Source organism: Choloepus didactylus, chromosome 3 (assembly GCF_015220235.1).
Source record: "Choloepus didactylus isolate mChoDid1 chromosome 3, mChoDid1.pri, whole genome shotgun sequence".
In the NCBI taxonomy this organism is placed as follows: domain Eukaryota; kingdom Metazoa; phylum Chordata; class Mammalia; order Pilosa; family Megalonychidae; genus Choloepus; species Choloepus didactylus.
In genome coordinates, this window is record NC_051309.1 from 88,706,044 (window position 1) to 88,730,520 (window position 24,477).

A 24,477-nucleotide genomic window follows, 5' to 3' on the forward strand; every position below is an offset into this window, starting at 1 on the left:
TATATTTTATTTTTTCTTCAATTTGTTACTGTGACAGCTTTAGCTCATCCATGAAAAATCTAAGACACAATACCTTGTGAAAATAAAGCCCTGGAAAGAATCATTTGGTTTTGGCCCAAATATAAAGGGAGTAGCTATTCAAGCAACATGTTGAGTCACAGAAAAGCAGCAGGGGAAAAGCCACCTGAAGGATCTCTGCTGACGGGCTTCTGAGGCTCTTGAGGCTCTATGTCAACCGAGTGGAGACTGCGTCCTTCCAGAAGGTGTTTAAACAGAGTCACACACAATTATCTTCATGCCACCAGCAAGTCTGTTACTGAAAAATAGCCTTGGGTTTTAAAAAGTGAGGCTAACATCTCGACAGGTGAACTCGCTGCCCTCCCCCCTACATGGGACCCAACTCCCAGGGGTGTAAATCTCCCTGGCAACGCAGAGTATGACTCCCGGGGATGAATGTAGACCCGGCATCGTGGGACTGAGAGTATCTTCTTGACCAAAAGGGGGATGCAAAATGAGACAAAATGGTTTCAGTGGCTGAGAGATTCCAAATGGAGTCGAGAGGTCACTCTGGTGGACATTCTTATGCACTATATAGATAACACCTCTTAGGATTTAATGTATTGGAGTAGCTGGAGGTAGATGCCTGACACTGCCAAGCTCCAACCCAGCAGCCTGGACTCCTGAAGACAATTGTATGGAAATGTGGGTTACAAGGGGTGACAGTGTGATTTTGAAGACCTTGTGGATCACACCCCCTTTGTCTAGTGTATGGATGAGTGGAGGAATGGGGATAAAAACTAAAGGACAAATGGGGTGGGATGGGGGGATGATTTGGGTGTTTTTTTTTCACTTTTATTTTTTATTCTTGTTCTGGTTCTTTCTGATGTAAGGAAAATGTTCAGAGATAGATTGTGGTGATGAACGCATAACTATGTTATCATACTGTGGACAGTGGATTGCATATCATGGATGATTGTATGATGTGTGAATGTATTTCAATAAAACTGAATTTAAAAAAAAAAAAAAAAAAAAAAAAAAAAGTGAGGCTAAGAGAGACTTCCCCAACTGACCAAACTTGAATTAGCTGGACCCTAAGGTTGAAAGCCTGGTTATTTTTTCTCTGCTTGTTAGGGAAGCAGCTGTTTGCTTTTTTTTTTTTTGAATTTAATAGAAACCTGCAATAAGTAATGTATTATACATTGCAACCTAGAACACACACAAATATAACTGAAGAAAAACTTTCATAAAACAATACTGATTCGTTACTATATGCAATGCACTGATTTCTCTGTTCTATTATTTTTTAATGTTGGTCATGGTCCACTAAAGTGATTTTGCACCCACTAATGGGTTACAATCTGCAGTTTGAAACATGCTGGACTAGATGAATCCTGTGTAGGTTCTTGGCACACTGCTGTCACATATATAAATAACCTTCCTCCTTCATCCTGTTCCTTTCCCCAGGAGCTACCACAAATCACTTGAATGGTCAAGGGGAAAAAAAATTAGATTTTCCTTTTCCTTTTGTATGCTCAAAGTTCTGGAGGGACCCATCAATTGCTGCCCAAGCTCAGCCTTTGGAGAGGAACAGATCCACCTCTAATGGAGTGGGGTCTAGTTTTCTTTATAACCACCAAAGGATAAAATAGGTGTTATGGAAGACATCACCCCATCACACATCTTGAGCCTCTTGGGTTCACAACTAAGTAAAGAGAGATTTTCCCACCAGGCAATCCCCTCAGATTCTGAACTCATTTCTCCTCATCCTCAGATTTAAGAGAAACCCCAAATTTGACTATAGGATGTAGGGATTTGGGTGCAACAATGATATGAATGGACAAGACCACAGTGTTGCACAACTCCAGGGGGAGCCACTTACCTTGTGCCTGGAATTGTCCACCAAGGGGTGCACCCACATAGAGTTCAATGACAATGGTGCCCATGGAGTTGTGCAGCCTGGTACTACTGTCAGAGTTGGGTGTATTTCAAACACTTTGAGAAGCACTTGTCTTCAACTTTTTGAGAGCACAGACTCCACCCCTGGGGCTATAGTACCCCCAAATCTGGGGTACAATCTACCCATCATTTGCCCCCAATTCCTGGGAACATTGTATTTTTTCAACTCCCAGGGACATGCTGCACCAGGCTTTGGTTCTCTTTTTGGTCTTTTGAGAAGTAATGGTCTTTCCTGTCTGCCCCTTAGATAACCCCATGTGACAGCCAGTTGAAACTGTTCTGACTTCGTAGCTAAACCCCTTACCAACTGGTGGTTGGTGACTGTAGGAAAGTCTATTTTCTATCAGCCTCTCCTCTTTGGCCTTGAGCCTTTCAATGAGCATGACTCTCTCTCCTGTCTCCTCTGCATTGTCTCACTGTCTTAAGCTAGTCTAGTAGTTTAGGTTATTTGATAATCATCATCCCAAACTTCTGCAGGTCTTGCTTTTGTCTACTTGCCCTTATTTTTTCTTTCTTTTTAACAAATATTTTTTAGTTCACACCATTCTCACCTGGCATTACATGTCCTCTGGGATTATCAATCAAGGGTTTCCTCTTTCCTGACAGCCACTAGGCAGCTCACCCTAGCAGCTGTTCTCAACCTGGGTGGCATATTAGAATCACCTGAGGAGTTTAAAAAATTCTGGCAACCCGGACAATGGTATTTTTAAAGCTGTCTAAGTGATTACGAAGTGAAGCCAAGGTTGGGAACTACTGCTTATTATTCCTACTCCAGGAATTTACAGTGCATGTTTCCATGTTAAAAAGCAACCCCAATATGACCCGAGAACAAGGCATTAAATTTACATTTTAATCCTTGTCTGCACTGAGACACCTCTCCAACCAGTAGAAGAGCAGAAACTCCAGCTTCCGGAATGGACACTTTCCCTGTCCCTGCAGACCAGGAAGTTGCAAAGGTCCCTTCTCAAACCAAGACTTGTATCTCTGAGAAACAGGCCTCTAAATAAAAATACAGCTGGTTATTCCACATACAATGCAAGTATGAAGATCTCAAAGGGGACTTAACTTGTGCTCCAGCCTTGGAAGCTCTGGCCCCCGGAACAATCATGAAGGGGACTTCATCTCTGATGGCCAGACCTTCAGGGCACCAGGATTAAGACATCAAACAAGAAAGATGATGAGCTATAGTCAGTAGTAGTGTCTGCATCTGTCTGCAGAACTTGGGAGGGCTGCAAAGATGACATGATTTCTAACTGGAGTTTTTCAGAAGGAATGGAAATTTTCCAGGCAGAGGAGAGGGAGAAAGGCATGGAAGTGCTTGGGGAAGTGCTTGGAAAAGGGCCAGACGATAAGTGTGGCCTAAGTAGCCACAGCTTTTTTCATCCAAACCTTAGCAATGCCCCTCTATAAGTGACGATACTGCCTTTGAGCCTCCTGGAGCTGAAACGGCAACATCAAAATTAAAGACTTGAAGCCACCTAGTGGTATCTTCCCAAGGGTTTATATAAATTGCCAAACCCGTGAAGACGAGGAAATTGTGACTGTTCAGAAGGCAGAGCGATTCATGTGAGGCTGGATGGAGAGAATTTCCAAAAACAGAGAAGGGATGAAAGCCAAGGGGGGAACTGGGAAGAGCATGGTGGCTAGTCCAGAGTTGGGGGTTGGGCAGGCGAACACTGAACATCAGGATGGACTACAGAAGGGCCTAGCTGCGGTTAGTCCAGTTACCTTTTCTTGTATTTGTGCCTCATCTGATAAGCTCAACTATAAGTTTCCTGAGGACAGCAATCATGTCTAGATCTCACCCCACCCCCAACAGCACCCAGTACCCAGCTCTGCATCTCACAGGCCTAAGTAAATATGTTTGTCACTGGAACAGAAAATGTTCTTGGAATCTATGCAAGGGGGATGGAAGGGATATGTTTCAAGAGAAAGAACTTGAACACACCTTTGCCTTGAACACAAAGAACTCACTCTGTGACAAACTGCTTCTTCTAGGGAAGGTTCCTGTCAAGAGCCCACAGCCTCACAACAAGTCTAACTGTCCTAACTGAGGTTGCACAGGAACCCCCCAGGATGATCAAACACCAGACTGGGCTGCTCCACCTCACCCAACCCCAACAACCCGACGTTACCACCCATCCCATAGTTCCATTTACCATCAAAATGGTTCAGGAGTCTCTTGACAACAGGGATGAGGGGAGCAGGCAGAAATCTTTCTACCACCCAATCTATTCTGACCCCATCTCTTAGCTATCAGACACAGAGTGGCTTCTCCCTGCAGAAAATGGAGGTCCAAGAGGGAAAAAGACCTTGACTGAAGGGAAAATAAAGGAAAAAAATTAAATGATATTTTAGTGCTTTCCAGGTCTTTCATTTTCAAATCTGTATCTGATATGAAGAGATGACCAGTGAATTCCACCATTCTGGAGAGCAGAAAGCTGGGGATGAGAGGGGTGTACAGGATACAGCAGAATTCTTCCTAGTGACTTCTCCCAATAGCCAGCTGGTTGTAGCTGGAAGCAGCAATTATTTTGCCTTCATCAGGAACCCAAGGTGCATAGTGCTGCACTCTAACATGGGTCCAGTGTGGTTAGGACAGTATAGAGGGGCCTGGAGGTCTTGTGAGGGCAGAGCAGGCCACCTGGAGAGAGCATTAGCCACCCCCCACCCCCATCCAATCCAGAGGTAATTTACTCTGCAGCCTTCCTGCCTCAGTATGACGAGACTTTCCGTGAACCACTCTCAGGACAGGGCTTGGGTGGTGAGACTCCTAAGTAAGAGCAGGATCTGGATCCAGGATGGAAAGAGCTCTATACTTGGAGTCACATCCCACCTCTGCTACTGCAGCTAAGTAGAAGCTGAACGCTAATTTTTTTAAGCATGTCTGCATCTTGCACAGCGCCTCCCCAGGTACCCAAGGCAGTTCCTATGAACTGGGTTCCAGGATCTGGAGCCCTGGACAGGGAATCCCATCACACTCCACACTCTAGGATGGAGAGTGAGCTGGGAAGAATTCAGAGCTCTGAAATTCGCAGCCACACAAATGCAAGTTCCCCGAACAGGCTAACTCACTCCCCAGTCCCTTCTCTCCCCACAGGTAGTAAAATGACTGCAATTCTTGCTTTTTTCTTCTTTATACAGTATCACCTTTTACTTACAAAAGGCAAGGTGTCAGAGCAGTGCGAAGAGGTGAGAAACAAGCCTTGGATGGAGCAAAGCCTGGTACCACCACATCCCTGCATCCAGCGCCTACGTCCCACCACCATCGCCCCCATGCCCAGGAGAAAGGCTGAAGGGGATGTTAAAGGAGATAAAGCCAAGGTAAAGGACAAACCACAGAGAAGATCTGCAAGGTTATCTGCTAAACCTGCTCCTCCAAAGCCAGAACCCAAGCCTAAAAATGCCCCTTCAAAGAAGGGAGAGAAGGTACCCAAAAGGAAAAGGGGGAAAGCTGATGCTGGCAAGGATGGGAATAACCCTGCAGAAAATGGAGATGCCCAAACAGACCAGGCACAGAAAGCTGAAGGTGCTGGACATGCCAAGCAGTGTTGCATTTTTGATAACTGTGTACTTCTGGTGACTCTACAGTTTGAAATACTACTTCTTACCAAGTTTTATAAATGGCAGAATTTTGCTTTACTTCTTTTTTAAGCTATGTTGTTAGCACACAGAACATTTCATTGTTTTTAGGGGAAGAGGCAAATGTCATTAACAGAATGTCTCTGAAGCTGGATTGATAATGGGACAAAACACTTTTCCCCTCTATTTTGAGAGACTTCCCCTTTACTCCCAGGAGATAGGACTCCCTGATGTTGACACACATTAGCCACCTTGGCACAAATGCCTTGTGTTATGGAAAAACTCAAATTCGTTTTATGTCCTCATGTCCTCTTCTCCCTCTCAGCCTTCAGAATAGACTTGACTCCCTTAAACCTGTTGGGGCCTGACCCAAAAGAATTGGTTACCAGAATGTCAGGTAATCTGGAACTTCCAGGGATGTCCCTGAGATGGCATCCAGCAAAAGAGCAGCGAGTTCTTGTTTAGGTTGTGGATCCTCAGAGTGATAATTCTGCCATTTTCATTTCATTTCCTGAAAGTCAGGGTCAGCTCGTGAAAAGCTGTGAAACAACATGCTAAATGTGAGATGTCAACCCTCACTCTAAACTTTCCCTGTTCAGAGCATCAAATGGAGGCTTCATTGGGTTTTATAGTGGCTTTCTGATTTTGGTAGTTCATTGAAGAAGGGAGTCTGAAAGTTGTTGTATACTGTTATCGATTGTCTGCCCATGTTCTGCCTGAAATACCATGATTGTTTTTGAAAATTATCTTTAATAAAGCTGGATGCAGTTTGGCTTGGGAAAAAAAAAAGGCGAGGTATCATTTTCTTGAGTTAGACCAATGTGTCATCTGCTTTTGCTTCTTACCAAACCTCCCAATTCCAACCATTATCTTATAAGTAAGGTCCCTCACTCTCTCCTCCTCACTATCCTTCAGCACTTCCATCTCTGCTCAAAGAACAAATCTTCCAGGGAGGAAGATTCTTTTCTCTCCTCTCCTTTCACTTCCAAATCCATCTGTTGTCTTTAACCATGGATCCACTCATTCAGGAGTGTCTCTGTGTGACTACTATGTGTTCAACACTTGCTAGCTCCAGTCTTCTCATTTCTGGAGCCTCTGGCTCAAACTTCCTACTTGTCAGATCCTGCTGAAACCCCAAAAACTTGTTGGGTTCTGACACAGCATCTTTCATTGATTACTGATAGTGATGCAACCTGGGACGCAGTCCCTGGGTCCCCTCACTCTAAGTAAAGACAGGAAGAGAAAATACTCCAGGGATAGAGCTCCAGGAAAGAAATGGAACTCAGGATGTTAAGGGAGAGCTTCCAGATACTCTACCTTGGTGGTTCTTAAAGTGTGGTTCCTGGACAAGAAGCATCAGTACCTGGGAACTTGTTAGAAATGCTGTGTTCATCACCACCAGTCTAGGAGAAAGAGGAAGTAGAGCAGGAGTTCCCAAATGTTGGCATGAAGGATGATGACAGTATGGCTAATGTTTATTAAGCAAAGTAATAATTATGCTCGAGGCATAGAAGTCCTGTTTAAGGACATTATATTTATTAAAACATTAAATCATCACAACAACCCTATGAGAAGGAGTGGTGGTTTAGAGCTGTATGTACCCCAGAAAAACATGTTCTTAAATTTAATCCATTCCAGTAGGTGTAAGCACATTGTAAGTAGGACCTTTTGATGGGGTTACTTCAGTTAAGGTGTAGCACACTTCAGTCAGGATGGGTCTCAATCCTATTATGGGAGTTCTTTATAAGCAGCATAAAATTCAGACACAGAAAGAAAGTCACAGAGAGCTGCCAGAAGCCAAAATGCAATGGAACCTGGAAGAGAGGAGAGGGACCCGGAGAGGCTGCCATGTGCGTTGCTGTGACAGAGAAGCTAAGGACCAAAGATCACCAGCAGTCAGCCCCAGAATGCCATTGTCTTTGGGAAGAAAGCATCACCTTGATGACATTTTAATTCATACTTTCCTTTAGCCTCAAAACTGTAAGCTGATAAATCCCCATTGTTTAACCTAACCCATTTCATGGTATTTGCTTTTCTGTTTTAACAGAAGGTAAATACTGTTCATATTTTTGAAAGTGTTCAGAAGAGGAAACCAAGAAACAGAGAGGTTAAGTAACCTGACACGGTCACAGAGTAAATGACAGAACTGGTTGGGCCCTACACACACACACACACACACACACACACACACACACACACACACACACACACACACACACACACACCTTTACCTCACTCCTCACTTGCTTTGGTCTTGTCCACATGAGTCCCGTTCCAAAGCAAGGGTCAGCTAGGCCTGGCACTGTTGTCCTGAGGCAGGACAGCCAAGTGACCAGGAGACTGGTTCTGCCACTTAGCGACTCTGGGTACGTTACTTAGGCTTTCTGTGCCTGTTTTCTCAGCTGTACAATGGGGATAATAACTATAGCCATCTACCTCACAGCTGTGAGGATTAAACATAAACATAAATATATGCCAAGTGCTTAGAAACATGCGTGGTGTGTAGCATGTGCTCAACAAATGTTGACTTATTACATTGAAAACCTCTAATTTATGGAGGGGAAAAGAAAGGAAGAAAAATATGGGAAAGAGATGAGAGGGAAGGAGAAATTTGGAAACAACAGCCTGGGAATTCTGAAATGACTTCTCAAGTTCTCAAGTAAAAAGTACTGAAGGTCCCTGCCATGTCCTGTCCTCTGCTCAGGCAGCACACACTAACGAAGCATTCTGTGCACACCTGAATGGCGGAATTGTGAATTTTTTCATTCCGGGCTCAGGCCCATATTAAATCTTCCTGTTAAAACAAATGGCAATGACCGAGAGGCAATGACCTTTGACTCTGAGAACTACCTGATGTTAGCAGAATTCAGCGTCAAACTAGAAACTCAGGTGTCTCTGCTACTGCCAAGAGGCAAATCAGTGCAAGACCTAACAGAGTGTGTGCCCCACTTACACAGGTGCAAGGACTAATAGAAAAACAGTCACTATTAAATAAAATGAAGTTTTGTGGGTAAACCCTAAAGAACATCTAGCTACTTGGAGGAAATGTGAGACTATATTTTATTAAAATTATTGTTGCTGTCAGAGGTGAGAAAGACAGCAAAAATAACCAGAGGAGTGAAGCTTATTAAGACAAGAAGGATAAGACCAGAAGGAAAAGAAGGCCTGTGATGTTGAAACGAAGTATTGGCTTAAAGGGGGAATTCTTATAAGTGGAAATAAGGCCTCCCTCCTCTCTCCCACACTGGCCTCCGTTGCTTCCAACAAAACGAAACAAAACAAAGCAATCCAAACCCCAGATGTGAGTAGATCTTGCAATAGATGAGCCGATCAGAGAGCTAATCCAATGTGATTTTCTACAACCACTCTCTGTGTTGGGAATTTGTGCAGCTCTGAGATACGGTGTCTGTGCAACTCCAGCTCATGTTTAAGATCTGTGCATCTGTCAGATACCACATGATGCAGGAATTTACCTTTTTTCTGTCCTTGATCAATGACAGTATATAGTGCAGAATTTTAAATTCTGTTTTTAACCAATTTTGTAAGAAAAGATAAACACAAACATCAAAGTAACAGGAAAATCAAATTAAATTAACTTCTCACCCTGCCATGTGAAAAAACAGAATAATCTCTTCCTAGTTTCATTATTGTTTGGGCATTTTTTTTTACATCTATAACAATATTTATATATTTTGCAGTCACTTAAAATTATTTAGTATCTAGTTTTCATAATACACAAGTTTAACATTCTTAATATTTCATTTTACTGATATACCATTGTTTCTATCTTATATTTTTTAGGTATCTGATTTATTCTTTTTTTTTCTATTTTCTTCTTTTTGAGTTACTTCTCAGGGATATATTCTAAAATGTACATTTACCAGGCCAGAGGATGTGATGTTTCACCTTGCCGTGTTGCTTTCAAGAAATATTTTAATAATTGATATCAGTATGAAAATACAGTTTTCCCAAAAGCCCTGCCAGATTTTGATTTTATAATTACATATATTTTTTACCAGTTTAAGTGGTATTGCAAGGTTTTGTGCTTTACATTCCTATAATTACTATGGAGACTGAATCCCTTTCTGAGGGTTTGTTTTCTCTATGTATTGCCTCTTGTGTGAAAGCCATGTTCAGATTTTTTGATCATTAGTACATTAGAAATAGCATTGCCCTTGTGGATTTATTTCCTTTCCTTAGCCATATTGTATGCGGATATTTTCATTCATGCTATTTATCATGAAAAAATTTCCCCCTAAGTCACTTTGACTAAAGTTTTGCTCCCACTCAGGTGGAGCATCATCAATTCATCCCAGGCTCTCGGTGTCCTATTTACCGGTGGCTGCACACAGCAATCCTCATAAATTTTCCTGGATGCAGCCTGATTTTTAAGTTCCCCAGCTCCCTAGTGAACTGTATTCCTGATTTGTCAAATACCTCCAGCAATTATTCAATGTTGTACCATGTGCTACTGGAAAAAAAAAAAATCAGGAGTACTATTTTCATGCTTGCCTTTCTGGCCATTTCTTATTTACATCGTGCCTTTCTGTTAAGGCAGCATCTACACTTTGTGATCTCAAAGCTTTTCCCAACTACTGGCTCAGATTCTGAAAAGAGATAAAGGAAGGAACTATAGTGAACTTAGAATCAATGGCATAAGGGGGTAAGAGGGCTGGGGAGAAGAAAGGTCACAGATAAGCCAGCATTCAATTAAACAAATTAAAACAAGAATTAATTATTTGAAACATGTTAATCAAATGGATATAAAGTCAATTTAATTAGTTAAAAGAATATCCACTACCTAGAAATACATCTGTCTTTTGCAGGCATTATCCAAAACTATAAAACAACAAAAAAACACAGGAACTGTACAAGAAACACTAAATATCACATAAATTACTTGATAGAAAATAGCCAAAAGGTTTCTATCTTTAAAAAGTTATTGTCATACACATCCCAAAGTAATTTGGGCAGAGGAAAAAAACATATATGCAGGGTCCCTTTGAAGAGCTGGGAGGAAATGTGGAGGTGTTGGACTTTCTCAACTGGATTGTTGCTGATGTTCTCACAAACATTAGGGACTGGCAGTTTGGTATACCGAGTCCTCTATCTTGGCGCTTGCCCTTAGGGAATCCATTACTGCCAAGAAGAGGCTAAAACAGCTTATAATTGTGCCTAAAATTGTCCCCGAGTACCTCTTTGTAGCTCAGATGTGGCCCTCTCTCTCTAACTAAGCCCACTTGGCAGGTGAACTCACTGCCCTCCCCCCTACGTGGGACCTGACTCCCAGGGGTGTAAATCTCCCTGGCAACGCAGGATATGACTCCCGGGGATGAATCTGGATTCAACATCATGGGATTGAGAACATCTTCCTGACCAAAAGGGGGATGCAAAATGAAACAAAATAAAGTTTCAGTGGCTGAGAGATTACAAATGGAGTTGAGAGGTCACTCTGGTGGACATTCTTATGCACTATATAGATAACCCTTTTTAGGATTAAATGCATTGGAATAGTTAGAAGTAAATACCTGAAACTGTTGAACTGCAACCTAGTAACCTTGACTCTTGAAGATGATTGTATAGCAATGTAGCTTACAAGGGGTGACAGTGTAATTGTGAAAACCTTGTGGATCACACTCCCTTTATCTAGTGTGTGGATGGATGAGTAGAAAAATGGGGACAAAAACTAAATGAAAAATAGGGTGGGGGCGGGATGATTTGGGTATTCTTTTTTACTTTTATTTTTTATTCTTATTTTTACTTTTTCTGGCATAAGGAAAACGTTCAAAAAATAGATTGGGGTGATGAATGTACAACTATATGATGGTACTGTGAACAGTTGACTGTACACCATGGATGACTGTATGATATATGAATATATCTCAATAAAACTGAATTTTTTAAAAAATGTTATTGTCGTAGGATAATCCCAAATCAATAATTGTCCTGAAAACCCTAAGGAATACCCTGGTCCCTATCTGAGACTCTGTAAAAGTTTCACTCACTAAGTTTATTTTTTAGAAACTTAAATCCTCCAGAATATTCCTATGCCAGATAAGTCCCAAAACCCAGAGGCAACAGCCTCTCCAAGAACATCCAACACATGTCCCCCTTTCCCATAATGTCAACACCCCTTTTCAATATGAACAAGTTAGGGTGGTCACTGCCTAGACATCCCTGAAGATCGGGAAAGTGATTAAACGAGAGGAAGGGGTAGCAACAGACAAGAGAGGCTTTAACAAAGGATTCCTAATACTGAATCTTTATATAAATGTTTTTTAATTAATTAATTATTTTTTAGTTGTTAGGGTATTAGAATAGCTAGAAGGAAAGAACTGAAATGGTAGAACTGTAACCCAGAACATTCTTTGAAATTTGCTCTTTAGCTACTCATTAAATTGTACATACTTTGAAAGTTATCACCTTTCTGTATATATGTTATATTTCACAATAAGGAAATAGCTGAAATTGTGGAACCCATAACATTCTTTAAATTTTGCTAACTACTTGTTAAAACATACTTTGAAAGTTATTACTTTTCTGTATATATGTTATATTTCACAATAAAAAACTTTAAAAAGTTATTGTCTATTTCTTGGTGCTTTTTTTCCTATACAAAGTATCCCCATTTGGGGAAGAACACAATCCTTTGCTCATTTCTTCCATCCTCCCAGCTTAGACTATGCAGCCACTCACCCACCCTTTCCACCCCATCCCCCCTCTTTAGTGCACAGCCTTATTCTCTGCAGCAGCTACTGGAACATGATAGACAAGCCACTGGGAAGAGCCACATACCCAGCTGGTGAGAAGGGCCCATTCTCCATTGCAGTAGACGTGACTTCATTGCCATTCCAAGTTATAGACGTTTAATAGCAATAATAAAAGTAACAATAATCAGATAAGCACTTTCTATGCCCCACGTCATTTAGTCTTCACCGACACTATTAACCTCATTTTACAGATGAAGCAAAGGGAAATTCAGAAACTTGTCCACGGTCACCTGGCTAGTAACAACAGAGCTGAGAGTGAGAACTGTAACACATTGCCTCTCATAGTACGGGTGGGTGTTTTGATTATTTGTCGTGTTGTTAAGTTTTTTCCACAAGTGCACTTGTTTTTAAAACTATAATAATAATTTAAAAAAACAAACATACCTACTTGTTTATGATGGGACTGTATCAGGCCGATTGCAAAAAGCCCCAAATGGCGATTTCCCAGGCAAGTAGCAGTAAGCACCGTGCTGTTCTTTTCTAACTGTTCCAGGTGCTGGTCATTTTCCTACCAACACTGGAAGATATTTGAAGTCACGAGGGAGTGGGGTGGGAAGGTGGCTTCCCCAGCCTGGTAGACAAGAGGTCCCGCCTCCACCACTAACTCACCTCTCTGGACCACTGGTTCCTCAAGGACGGAAGGAAAACAGAGGAGGACACAGTTTTAACTTCCAATTGTTTCTGAGCACGGTAGTCTCCGCACTGGTGCCCGGAGGCGTAGGCTCAGCGCCCCCTACCGGCGGCCTCCCAGCACTGCCCTCGAGGGAGGACGGGGTCCCTAGATCCGCCCTCTAGGTTTAGAGCGCCAGTTTCGTCGTTCTGGTCATGCTGCTGAGGTGGTCCGGCCGTGGAGACTAAGGAAACTCAGGTATGACCCAAACTTAGCCCAACTCTGCTTAGGATTCCGATGAGTAAAGACTTCAACGAAGACAAAAGGATTACGGAACAATTTAGGAAGAAGTCAGATGGCGGGGGTTGGGGACAGCTGGAAAGGCTTGATCTTAGTCTTGTTCATAGTGAAAAGCTACAATTAAAATGGCTTATTTTTCTTTTAAGCATGGAATATTCTTTTAAGGGGAGGTGTATATATCTATTCTCTGAAAGTGAAACAGTAAATGCCTCTAAAGGTTTTGTGTGCTGGTTTAAAATACAGAGCAAGTAAAGGTTCTGATCTTCCCCCTAAAGAATGCTTATCAGTTCAACAATTGCCATCCGGGCTTGCTCACCTTTGCCTGCCAAAAGGAAGCCCAGTGTACTTAATTTCTCAGCAACTTGACCTGCCCTTCAAAAATGCCTGCTCTGACCCTACTAGCGGCATCTGATCTGAAACACGGGCCCTTTCAATTTGGATTCTAGATAAAAACATAAAGTTTTCACACCCCTATAGACTTCAGAAATGGCTTAAAAAATGAAAAACGCAGAGCCTTGAATCTGTAGCTTGCAGCAGAGCTGAGACATGTAGCTAATAATTAATTGCCTTGGTACCCTTGTTTCTCCATCTTGCCTTTTCCTGGAACCTCCTTCCTAATGGGGGTTGCAGAGCCAGAACCCAGCACCTCTCCTTGTTACCGCTCAGCACCACCTCCTTCCTGTGAGCACAAGGCCAGAGGAGACAAACACTGTGGGCAAGTGGAAGGAAGCTGTCAGATTTGGGTTTGGACCAGTATCAGGACAATAATCCACATTTTGAACTTAAGCCAGGTCTCAAGAGGAACTCGATTTATGTGAAGTCCATTCTCACAACATGCTCCAGAGGTCTCATTCACCCAGTTCAGACAGAAATATTGGCTGCTCCATACCTTCATGAGTGGAAGAACTGGCCTGGCCTGGAAGTTTGTTCTCTAAATCAAGGGCTCCCAGTTCCTAACCTGTGGGCTAGTCTCCTGAAATGACTTCCAAACTCAGCCACGGTTGACGCTGCTTTTTCTCCCCACTCCTCTCACCTTCTGGACCTTTCCTTTTCCCTTCTCGTTTTACTCTTCCAAATGTAAGCCAATTGAGCCAGTATAGGTTCATTTCAGTTCTTCCCCAAATTCTTTACCCCAAATCTTCTCAGAAAAAGTCTAGAACTAGAGTTGACAAAGGCAGAATTTTCTGTAATGGACTAGGCAGAGGGAAAGACTATAAATACTCATACTTTAATACTTTTTCCCTTAAAAGTATCCAAAAAGATGTGTAACAGTGATGTTATCTTGCAGTGGATAGGATCATGAGTGGGGTATTTTTTTTTCTTTTGGCTTACCTTTATTTTTAAGTTTTTCTATAAAGAACATGGGTTTGTTTTTACAATAAGAAAAATACAATAAAAGTTATTACTAATTTTTTTATTGGAGCTCCTGATACTGGAAAAGGTTAGGAACCTCCTCGTGCCAAGACTCCTCTTATCTAGGCTGTGATGTCAGATAGAGAAATAAAAGGGATCACCCGGGAGCTGCTGTTGAGTAAGGGCTAGGCGACAGAGCTGAGGCACCCTGGGTGTGTGGCAAGATGAAGAGGTCTTTTAGAGGCTCAGGTGGAGGTGAGCACCTGGCTGATGGTGACGCAGGGCCTCAAGCAGTGTCTGGCACCCTGCAGCTGCTGCATACGCGTTGGGTGGCTTGACTGGAACCAGGGGGCTAATAAAAGACCATACTATGACTGACCAGGGGGCCAATGAGAAAATTTTCTGATCACAACAGGAACCAGGCGGCTCAGTTCTCTATAAAGGCTTTGTTCTGCAACTTTTGGTGGCCACATTTAAGTTGGTGAAGGGCAAAGCATCCCAGAATAGGAATTAGGAGACCCAGTGCTGGTTCTGGTTTTACTTCTAACCATGGGCCAATCACATCTTCTCTCCAAGCCTCAATTGCTTTACCTGTAAAACAAGGGAACTGAGAGCTAAGGACCCCTGTAGCTGGTGGTGTGTACTAGTGACTGTGTAACAACTGGCTTTCCAAAAAACAAGTGTGTGTATGTATGTTTATTACATATTTGACTGACATAAAGGATGCATACCACACAATAAGATATACAGTAGTCTTGATTGTAAATTTCCTATTGCCAATGGATTTTCGCCAGATGCTTTTGTTGATTTTTGCCAAACTCTTATATCTGTAGCCAACCTACAGTTCCAATTTAACCAGTATTTGACAAATGGAGTTATATCCCAACCTCCTCTCTTCCCAATAAATTTATTGTTATTAAATCTGATACGTAATCTGTTGAACTATTTCTCACCTTGAACAAATTTTATACATTAAACTGAAATGTCTTTCGGCTTTGGTGCTGAAATACACCCACCCAGCTTGATTTCAAGTACCAGTGTGATGTCAATGGACACGGAGTTGAGAGGAGATGTGCAATAACACACCACTGTCTGCTATGATCATCAAACAAATACAATAGACATGAAAACCTCAAGAGCACAGATAATACTGAAATATAGTAAAATAATTAGGAAATAAGGAGTTCGGGACATTTATTACCTTTGTTTTTAATATGTTATTTAATTGAAAGTATTTATACTTTGTTAATAACTTTTTAATAATGTTTAACAACTGGCACACAAAATTCCTGACAATTTAGCATTTGATTCTTGTGAGCCCATAAGAGCCAGCACCTTAGCCCTAAAATTCTATTACCTTGGACCTAACCTAAACCCAAAACAATATAACCCTCTGAGTGACCAGATGTTTTATGTACAATGTATACTGAAGCCTTACAGGATCTCTAGCTCATTGTGGGAGACCCAATACGGCCCTGAATCTTTCACTGCTTTTCCTGCAGAGAGGTGGAGTCTCTCTTCCCATCTCTTGAACCTGGGCTGATCTTGGGGTTTTGCTCTTGCCAGTAGAATGGGTGGAAGTGACATCACGTGAATTCCTGAGCCTAGGTTTCCTGAGGTCTTATAGCTTCTGCTTTGGCCCCTTGAAACACTGACCTAATTTCCATGAAGGGAAGTCAGATTAGCCTACCAGAGGGTGAGAAGCAGTGAGGAAGAGAACTGAGGCATCCAGCCAACAGTCAGCACCAACCGCCAGCCCTGTGAGTGATGCCTAGGTCTCCTGCTGAGGGCAGCTACATGAATGAGCCCAGGTGGAACCAGGGGAAGAACTGGCCAGCCAACCCAACCCGCCGAACCATGAGTAATAATACATGGGTACTGTCTTAAGCCGGTAGGTTTCGGGGTGTGAGGTCACCCATTTTTGCCTCTCTCTCTATTGTTTATGTAATTAGATATAAAAATGGAACTCCTTCTACCTTCATTTCAACTGACTCACCAATATGATGGATATCAGATACCCACATGAATGTGAAACAATCCCTTTATACAGAATTCACAAAGGAAATTATTGAGAACTGGCTCCACCAGTCTTGGATGCCTCATCCAGATCAAGGATATGAAAAGGGGTCAGAACTGGGGCTTGGGGGCAAGATTGGTGAGAGCAGGGGTTTTTGTTTGTTTGTTTGTGTTGGAGAGAGCTGTTAGTGAGTCGTAACTTTTATTACTACCAAGGAAAGAGGGATGAGAGTTGTATCTCCTTCATCTCAAGCCCAATGCGGAAGACCCCTTGGAGAACTTTGAAATATTTTCACTACAGCTGGGAAACATAGCAGACAAAACAGGTCCCATGTTCTTGCCTCTGCCAGTCAGCAGGATAGAGATAGCAGGCAGGGACTGGTCTGTTCTTCTGGGGTTTCTTGGGTAAAGTAAGTCCTGTGGTCCTGTGGTCACTTAGAAGAGAGTGCTGGCATAGGGTCAGCTTGGATCCTGTGTGACAGGGCCACCTCCATGGGCAGAGAGACAGCAGAAGCAAGAAGCTAGAGGTGAAAGAAATCCCAAGCAACCACTTGGAATAAAGATGCATCTTCCTGTGTCCAGAGAATTGCAGGATAGAGACCACTAATGATGGGGGTCTCTGAAAGAGTCCACAATAATGCCCAACAAGTAAAAGCATTCACATCAAGTATTGGCCAGGCTCAGAGACTGAGTAGCCAGTTTCTGACTGTTCCTGTTTAAGTGAAACCTTTCCAGTTCTCTTATCCCTAAATCCTACCCACCCACCCAATCCTGGAGGCTACAGAAAATAGCTAGCAAACTGAGACTTGCAGGAAGGAGAAGCATAAGGCAGACACCACAGAGAGGCCGCCATCTACCTCTCCCATCCCTTCCCATTGCAGACTCTCCTGCCTGATACAGGTTTGAGATGAGGAAGAGGAGAAGAGTTGGCGTTAAATCAAGGTTTGAGTCACATCCTGGGCTGGACATTCTAAGTTCTGAACTGAGACTGAGTTTGCAACTTACAGTGAACAAGTACTATTTTTTAAGAATGAGTTGAAAAGTCACAAGTGTGCCAAGTTCTCACATCAAGCTTCCCCTATTAAATAATATTTAAAAGGGCAACGGGGGGAAAAGTTGTATCTTGATCACCTTAGTAATTGTATTTGTTCAACATACTAGTTACATTTATTTTGTCTATTCACCATTTCTCCTGAATACACTTTTTGAAAGACAAAAGTAGTTCTCTTTGTGCCATCTTTTCCCTCAGACCGTTACCCGTATTTCTCTTTGCTTACACTATCCTCCTACCCATACAAACTAGGAGGTTTATAATTTATCCCCTCACATGACTACATTACCCAGGTCCAGAAAGTCCCTAGCTGCTTATCATTTAAGGACACAATAGACACCAAGGCTGTAAACTTAGAAATGTTTCCCCAGACGCAGAAGGTCTTGGCAAACTTTACCCCCAGGACCATGGGAAGAGGTCAATACAGGTGTCTGTTGGCTGACGGCTAGTCTCTCTTGTTTGGAATGCAGGACTTCAGTCTGGCTGCCTGCCTAAGGGCTTCCAGAGATTGAAATCTGTAGGTGAGTTTTTGGAGTTCATGCCGGGGAGCTGAAGTCTAATAGAGAAGATGGGTTGGCAAAACCGACGTCTCAAATTCCAGCAAGTAAATTTTTATAAATAAAAGATGCAATCAATGACCAATCAATGACATAACCAAGCCAAAATGCTTGAAGAATTTAGGTATCACTTGCTAATTCTCAAGAATTTAATGCTTAATATTATAGAGATGTATAATGCATGAAGACATGGCCCCATGGATACTATCTGAGGGGAGAGACTGGCTGGAGAAGGGATCGCATTTCAGTCAATTATTTGTAGGCAATGTGTTGCATTTATTCATGCAGCATAATAAAGCTGGGGTAGCAAAGTAGCATTAATTTCTTTTCTGTGGAAAGATATGTGAGTCAATGAGGACATATATTAGATGGAGAACAAGGCTGCTGAGTTCTGTTTCCAAAAGAGGAATAGATGAAGCTAAGTGCCATGGAAGTTTAAATCATGTTCCCACAATCACTCCTCAGTGTTGGGAATCACCACCCCAGGAAGAAAGCTTGCAGGCTATTCTACACAAGACGTCACAGGGTGGACCTTGAAGATTTTGTTAAGGTCCAGGGCATGGCCCTCAGTGTTGCTGGCACTGAAATCTGATCCAGTGGCTCCATTTCTCAAGGACCCATTTCTTGGCAGCAGATTCACATTATTCTGCCTCTCAGCCTAAACCAGAGAGATGGTTTACTAATTCAAGAGGATACTCAAAGCCCACATAACCAATGCATTCTTTCCCTATGGGCAGACATCTAATGGGAGGCCAATCCTAATCACCGGGTTGCTGGGTAAGCGTGGCATCAGATCAAAGGGAGACACGCAAATGGGAAGTGTCTGGTGCCAGGCTAAGGCGGTCTGTGTCCATCCCACAAGAGAAAGGGTCTAGCCCAATGGCTTTCCAACTTTATATTGGTACCCATTAGAGAGTTGTGAAATCATTTAGTGAGTCATTCCCAGACAGTATTTAGAAAATAAAATAATAGAATAGAGAGCCAAATAGAAATTATCAGAGAGTACTGTGTGTAACCAAGGTGGGAAGCAGTAGAGAGTGGTGGTTAGGAGTCCAGACACTACACCCAGGCTAGGGAGGGTCACATCCTGGCTTTGCCAAATACCAGCCATGTAACCCTGGGCAAGTAACTCAATCTCTCTGTGCTTCAGTTTCTTTGCTTGCAAAATGAGAATAACAGCAACACCTATGTCATAGGGCTGTGAAAAATAAATGACTTAGTACTTAGAAAGAGCATAAAGCAGTGCCTAGATCTTAAGTGCTAGCTAAGTTTTCATTATTATTAAGAACTGCCTTATGAAACTGTTACCCAAGATATCAGAATTGAGATCCTATGACAAACTGAACCAAGACATGCTCAGCAGCACAAGAGAGAAATCCAGGGATTGAGTGGTTTCCATTGTCTTTGAATTAGAAAATCATGTAAGCAATACCAGATTGCAGGAAAATGAGAACCAGAGGAAATTATCCAAAAGGGCACAGATGCCCAAGCTGGAGCCCTCTTAAGCTGAGGAGTGTTTTTCAATCCATTAAGATGAAAGGTGTTTTCATGTTGAGATGAGATGCTGTAAATATATCTTTCCTGGAGAGAATTTCCATTCTCTGAAGTGCACTTTGCCTTTTTCCTCTTTTTTTTTTTTTTTTTTTGGCTGTCATCTGAGACCATAATAATTTATATTTTGATCCACTGGAATGGATCATAAGGTTTAAATTTAAACTTGAATTTGAATTTCTTCTCTTCCAATTAATCAGGTTCTCATCTGAATATTTAAATACATCAGCTGTACCAACAGATTTTTCCACTCCATACCACAAGCTCTTCCTTCATATATTTTTCTGTGTTCTACTAAAATCTGGACAAATTGAAGGTGACTAAGTGGGGGCAAGACATTTGAAGATATGATAGAATAAATGAAGAGAGAACACCATTCAAGCTGAAACAAAAATAATTAAACTATTTATCATAAATTGAGGGCCTAGTATATGCCAGGCCCTGAGCCAAGCACTTCATTAACGATACTTCTTACAATGATCACAAAGGTAGATGATATTATTTATGTTATAAGTGAGGAAACAGGCATTTGAGAAGAGGCAGGCTGCCTAAATCTCACGGCTAGCAAATATTGGTTCAAACCGTGGACTCCCCAACTCCAAAGCTTCTGACTTTCTCTTACATGATGCCGCTATGATTTTAGAACTAGACCCTGTCTTCGTTTGCCAGGGCTGCTGTAACAAACTACCACAGATTAGCTGGTTTAAACAACCGAAATTTATCATCCATGGTTCTAGAGGCTAGAAGCTCAAAATCAAAATCATGTGAGCAGGGCAATTCTTTCTTTCAAAGGGGAGAATCCATTCATAACTCAGTCTCCATCTCCATCACATGGCCATCTCTATGTCTGTCTTACTGTGTACAAATTTCCTCTGTCACACTGGATTAAGGTCTACCCAAATTGAATTTGGCCTCATATTGACTATCATCTTCAAAGACCCTATTTTCAAATAAGTTCACTTTCAAAGGACCAAGTGTTAGGCCTTGAACACGTCTTTTTGGAGGAAATAATTCAATCCATGGCAGACCCGTTGGATCTAAATTCCAGCTCTACCATTTACTTGCTACTTAACTTCACCAAACCTCATTTAGTTTCCTCCTACATAAAATAGAGGTGATAACAGTAGCTTCTTCCCAAGATTTTGTGAATCTTACCCGAAATGTGTATTAAAGCATTAACATTATGACTGGCACATAATAAATGTTCAAATAGATGCCAACAATCATTATTGTTATGCCAGCCCTTGCAAGGCTTCCCATAATTGCCAGCATTACACCTGGTTAATCTGTGGACCAGGCCAGCCATCAATATGCCATCTGGTCAACCAGCGGTCTTTGGACCCCTTCTGTACAAAGGCATTTCCCAGGGCACTTTATTACTGCCACTGGCACAAACAGAAAAGAAGATATTACTAAGGGGGGAAGCTTGGAGTATCAGGGTAAAATAAGGAAGCTGCAATCATCTGAAAAGTTTCATTTCAGGCCTATGGAAACAGGATGAGAGAAAGGAAGAGCTGATGTTTGAGACCACAGTTGAGCTGGTCTCAAAAGGACAAATTCAATAAACTGTGGAAGGCAGGAAGATTACTGCTGGGGAAAACGAATTATTTGGGGATTTGAGGGGAAGCTTTTGCTCGTATTGCTGTAAGAAGGAGTAGTCCCACAGAACAGCAAAGGATTTAGGGTTTGGAGAAATGTGATCAGTTTCTTGAGCCCATTTTAACCTAAAAGAGAAAGGCTGAATTTCCAGAGTCTTAAGTGGGAACCAGAGAAAAGATGAAAAGGGCTCATCTAATGCCCTGAACCAGAGGGAAAATACTTGCCCAAGGAAGAGATGACCAGGCTTGGGTCCAAGGGTTAATTTGACTCAGCAAGCCTGGGGCATGGGGAGAGGGCTGAGGGGGACATAGAAAAGAACCTTTGTTATTTCTACCCAATCTTTTTTCAGACCAGCTAGATGAGGACTGTTTCAGTTTGTTAAAGCTGCTGGAATGCAATATGCCAGAAATGGATTGGCTTTTACAATTGGAGTTTATTAGTTCACTAATTAACAGATCTAAGGCCAAGAAAATGTCCCAATTAAGCCATCAGCAGGATGATACCTTCTCTGAGGAAAGGCTGATGGCATCCAGGGTTCCTCTGTCATATGGGAAGGCACATGGCTGGCTCTGCTAATCCTTCCCTCACAGGTTTAACTTCTGGTTTCAGTGGCTTTCTCCAAAATCTCTCTGGGATTCTGTCTCTCTGAGCTTCTCTTAGCTTTCTCCAAAATGTTTGCCTTTTATCCTCTCATAGAGGACTGTGGCAAGGGGATTATGACCCATCTTGAATGGGCAGGGTCACATCTCCATGGAAAGAACCTAATCAAAAGGTCCCACCCACAATAGGTCTGCCCCTCACAAGATTGGATTAGAAGAACATAGTCTTTTCTGGGGTACATAACAGATCCAAACCAGCAAAAGCACATTCATTTAGCTGTGTTTATTTATTTAGCCAGGCCAAAGATGCCAGAATTTTAAATTTAAGTTTAAATTATCAGTAGGCAATGACATTTATTTTTTAACACCTGTCTGGATGAGAATTAACACATCTGTTGCAATCCCTGCAGTATGTGGGCAAAAAAGTTGCAAAGCATATTTATTATTCTGGCAACGTAGAATTAAAGGAATATGTTACTAAATCTGTGGATGATTTCCCACTACAGAGTGTCACAAAGATCTCCAAGGCCCAAGAAACAGTACAGGTGAATTTATGGAGGTTAGGGAAAGAAGAAATAAATGGTTGTACAGTCCTATATTTTTTCATAGGACTGTACAACACAAATAGTGAACCCTATTGTAAACAATGGACTATAGTTAATAGAACAATTATAAAAGTGTTCTTTCATGAATTGTAACAAATATACCACACTAATGCAAGGTGTAAATAATAGGTTGGTATATGCGAGCCCTGTATTTTATGCATGATTTTTCTATAAACCTACAACTTCTCTTTAAATAAATGAGAAGAAACAAAATGCAATTTGCAAAATTTGTCATTAGACTGCAGAATTAGGCTGTGTTAGTGGGCAACCAGGTCATGTACTCAGTGAACAACGTTTTTCAGTGGAAAAGGGGCAGAGAGAGGAGGCAGCAGTAGCTTCCTTCATTATCACCACTGCCATCAGAAAGTATTATTCATTTTCTAATATGTCGGTCATTGGTGGACATTAAGGACATGTCATTCCTTTTCCTCAATAAATTTACAGTCTATTTAAGGTAACAAAACATGCACATAAACAGAAAAGTAAATAACAATGCAAGATGGTCCAAATGAACCAAATGGATAATGTTTTATTCTTAGGAATTACTTAGTGTCTTCTCATTACAAAAACATAAATCTGTCTTGCTGGGCAGAAGCCACACTATGATGCTAGTCTAAGAAAAATACTCTCAAATGCCAACATTATAAAACTTCTATTATCTAAATCATATAACTGTGTCACAGATCCATGTTTAAGGGAAGGCTGTGATACTCAGATATTAAGAATTACTGCCTTAGTGACAGTGTGATTGTGAAGACCTTGTGGATCACACCCCCTTTATCTAGTGTATGGATGAGTGGAGGAATGGGGATAAAAACTAAAGGACAAATGGGGTGGGATGGGGGATGATTTGGGTGTTCTTTTTTCACTTTTATTTTTTATTCTTGTTCTGGTTCTTTCTGATGTAAGGAAAATGTTCAGAGATAGATTGTGGTGATGAACGCATAACTATGTTATCATACTGTGGACAGTGGATTGTACATCATGGAAGATTGTATGGTGTGTGAATGTATTTCAATAAAACTGAATTTAATGAAAAAAAAAAAAAAAAAAAAGAATTACTGCCCTAGAAGTCATTAAAGAACTGGCTTATGTGCTGTTGGTTTAAAGTCAATTTTTAGCCTCATGCTGATTTGGGGGTTATTCATCTGTAATGACTCTAGGCTTTATATGCCTAAGCATATTTTATATTTATTAGGAAGGGAATATAAGTATAGTGGCTAAGAGTAAAGACTGGAATCAGACAGCCTGGGTTCCAATCCCAGCTCTACATGTATTCACTGAATAATCGTGGTACATTACTTAGCTTTTCTAAGCCTGGTTTTCCTTATCTGGAAATGAGATTAATAATAGGATTTGCCTCACACAATTGTAGTGAGGATTGCATAAAATAGTCACTAAAGTATTCAGTTCAATAGATGGCAAATAGCCCACAAAAATATTTGCTTTCATTAATGTTATCAACCAAGGTAGCTGAAAGCTGAGTTAATTGGGATCTCCATTTAGAAGGGAGCAAGGCCCTGCACAACAATGGGCTGGTTCCACTCTGACAACCTCGAGATCCATCTCCCCATTCTTTGTGTTTAAAGATAGTTTAGTGGCCAGACTGAAAACAAAGAAGAGCCACCTAATGGTCTGCAGGGAGCAACCTATGAGGAAATGCTATATCCAATATGCATGCTTAAAAATTACTTATTCACATATGCAAGCAGTAGAGGGAATAAAAAGAAAATACAAAATCAGAAGCAAATAAGTACACATTATGCAGATTGAGAATGTGGTAGAAAGTTCTGATCCATGAGTGAAATCAGCTAGACACAGAAAAACAAATATTGAATAATCTAGCTTATATAAAAATACCTAGAATAAGCCCATTCATAGAGACAGATGGTAGATTATACCAGAGTGGTGGTGAGGGGAAGGGAGAG

At 41.5% G+C, this 24,477-nt stretch overlaps 2 protein-coding genes across 2 annotated transcripts in view; one reads left to right on the forward strand and one right to left on the reverse strand.

Annotated features, from left to right (window-relative positions):
- The window catches only part of SCD5 (stearoyl-CoA desaturase 5), a 198,787-nt gene that overhangs the window by 129,639 nt on the left and 44,671 nt on the right, over positions 1–24,477 (reverse strand). The window lies entirely within an intron of this gene.
- LOC119529054 (non-histone chromosomal protein HMG-17-like) lies at positions 5,233–5,610 on the forward strand. The gene has a single exon (XM_037829151.1). The coding sequence runs from the start codon at positions 5,233–5,235 to the stop codon at positions 5,608–5,610; it is 378 nt and encodes a 125-aa protein (XP_037685079.1).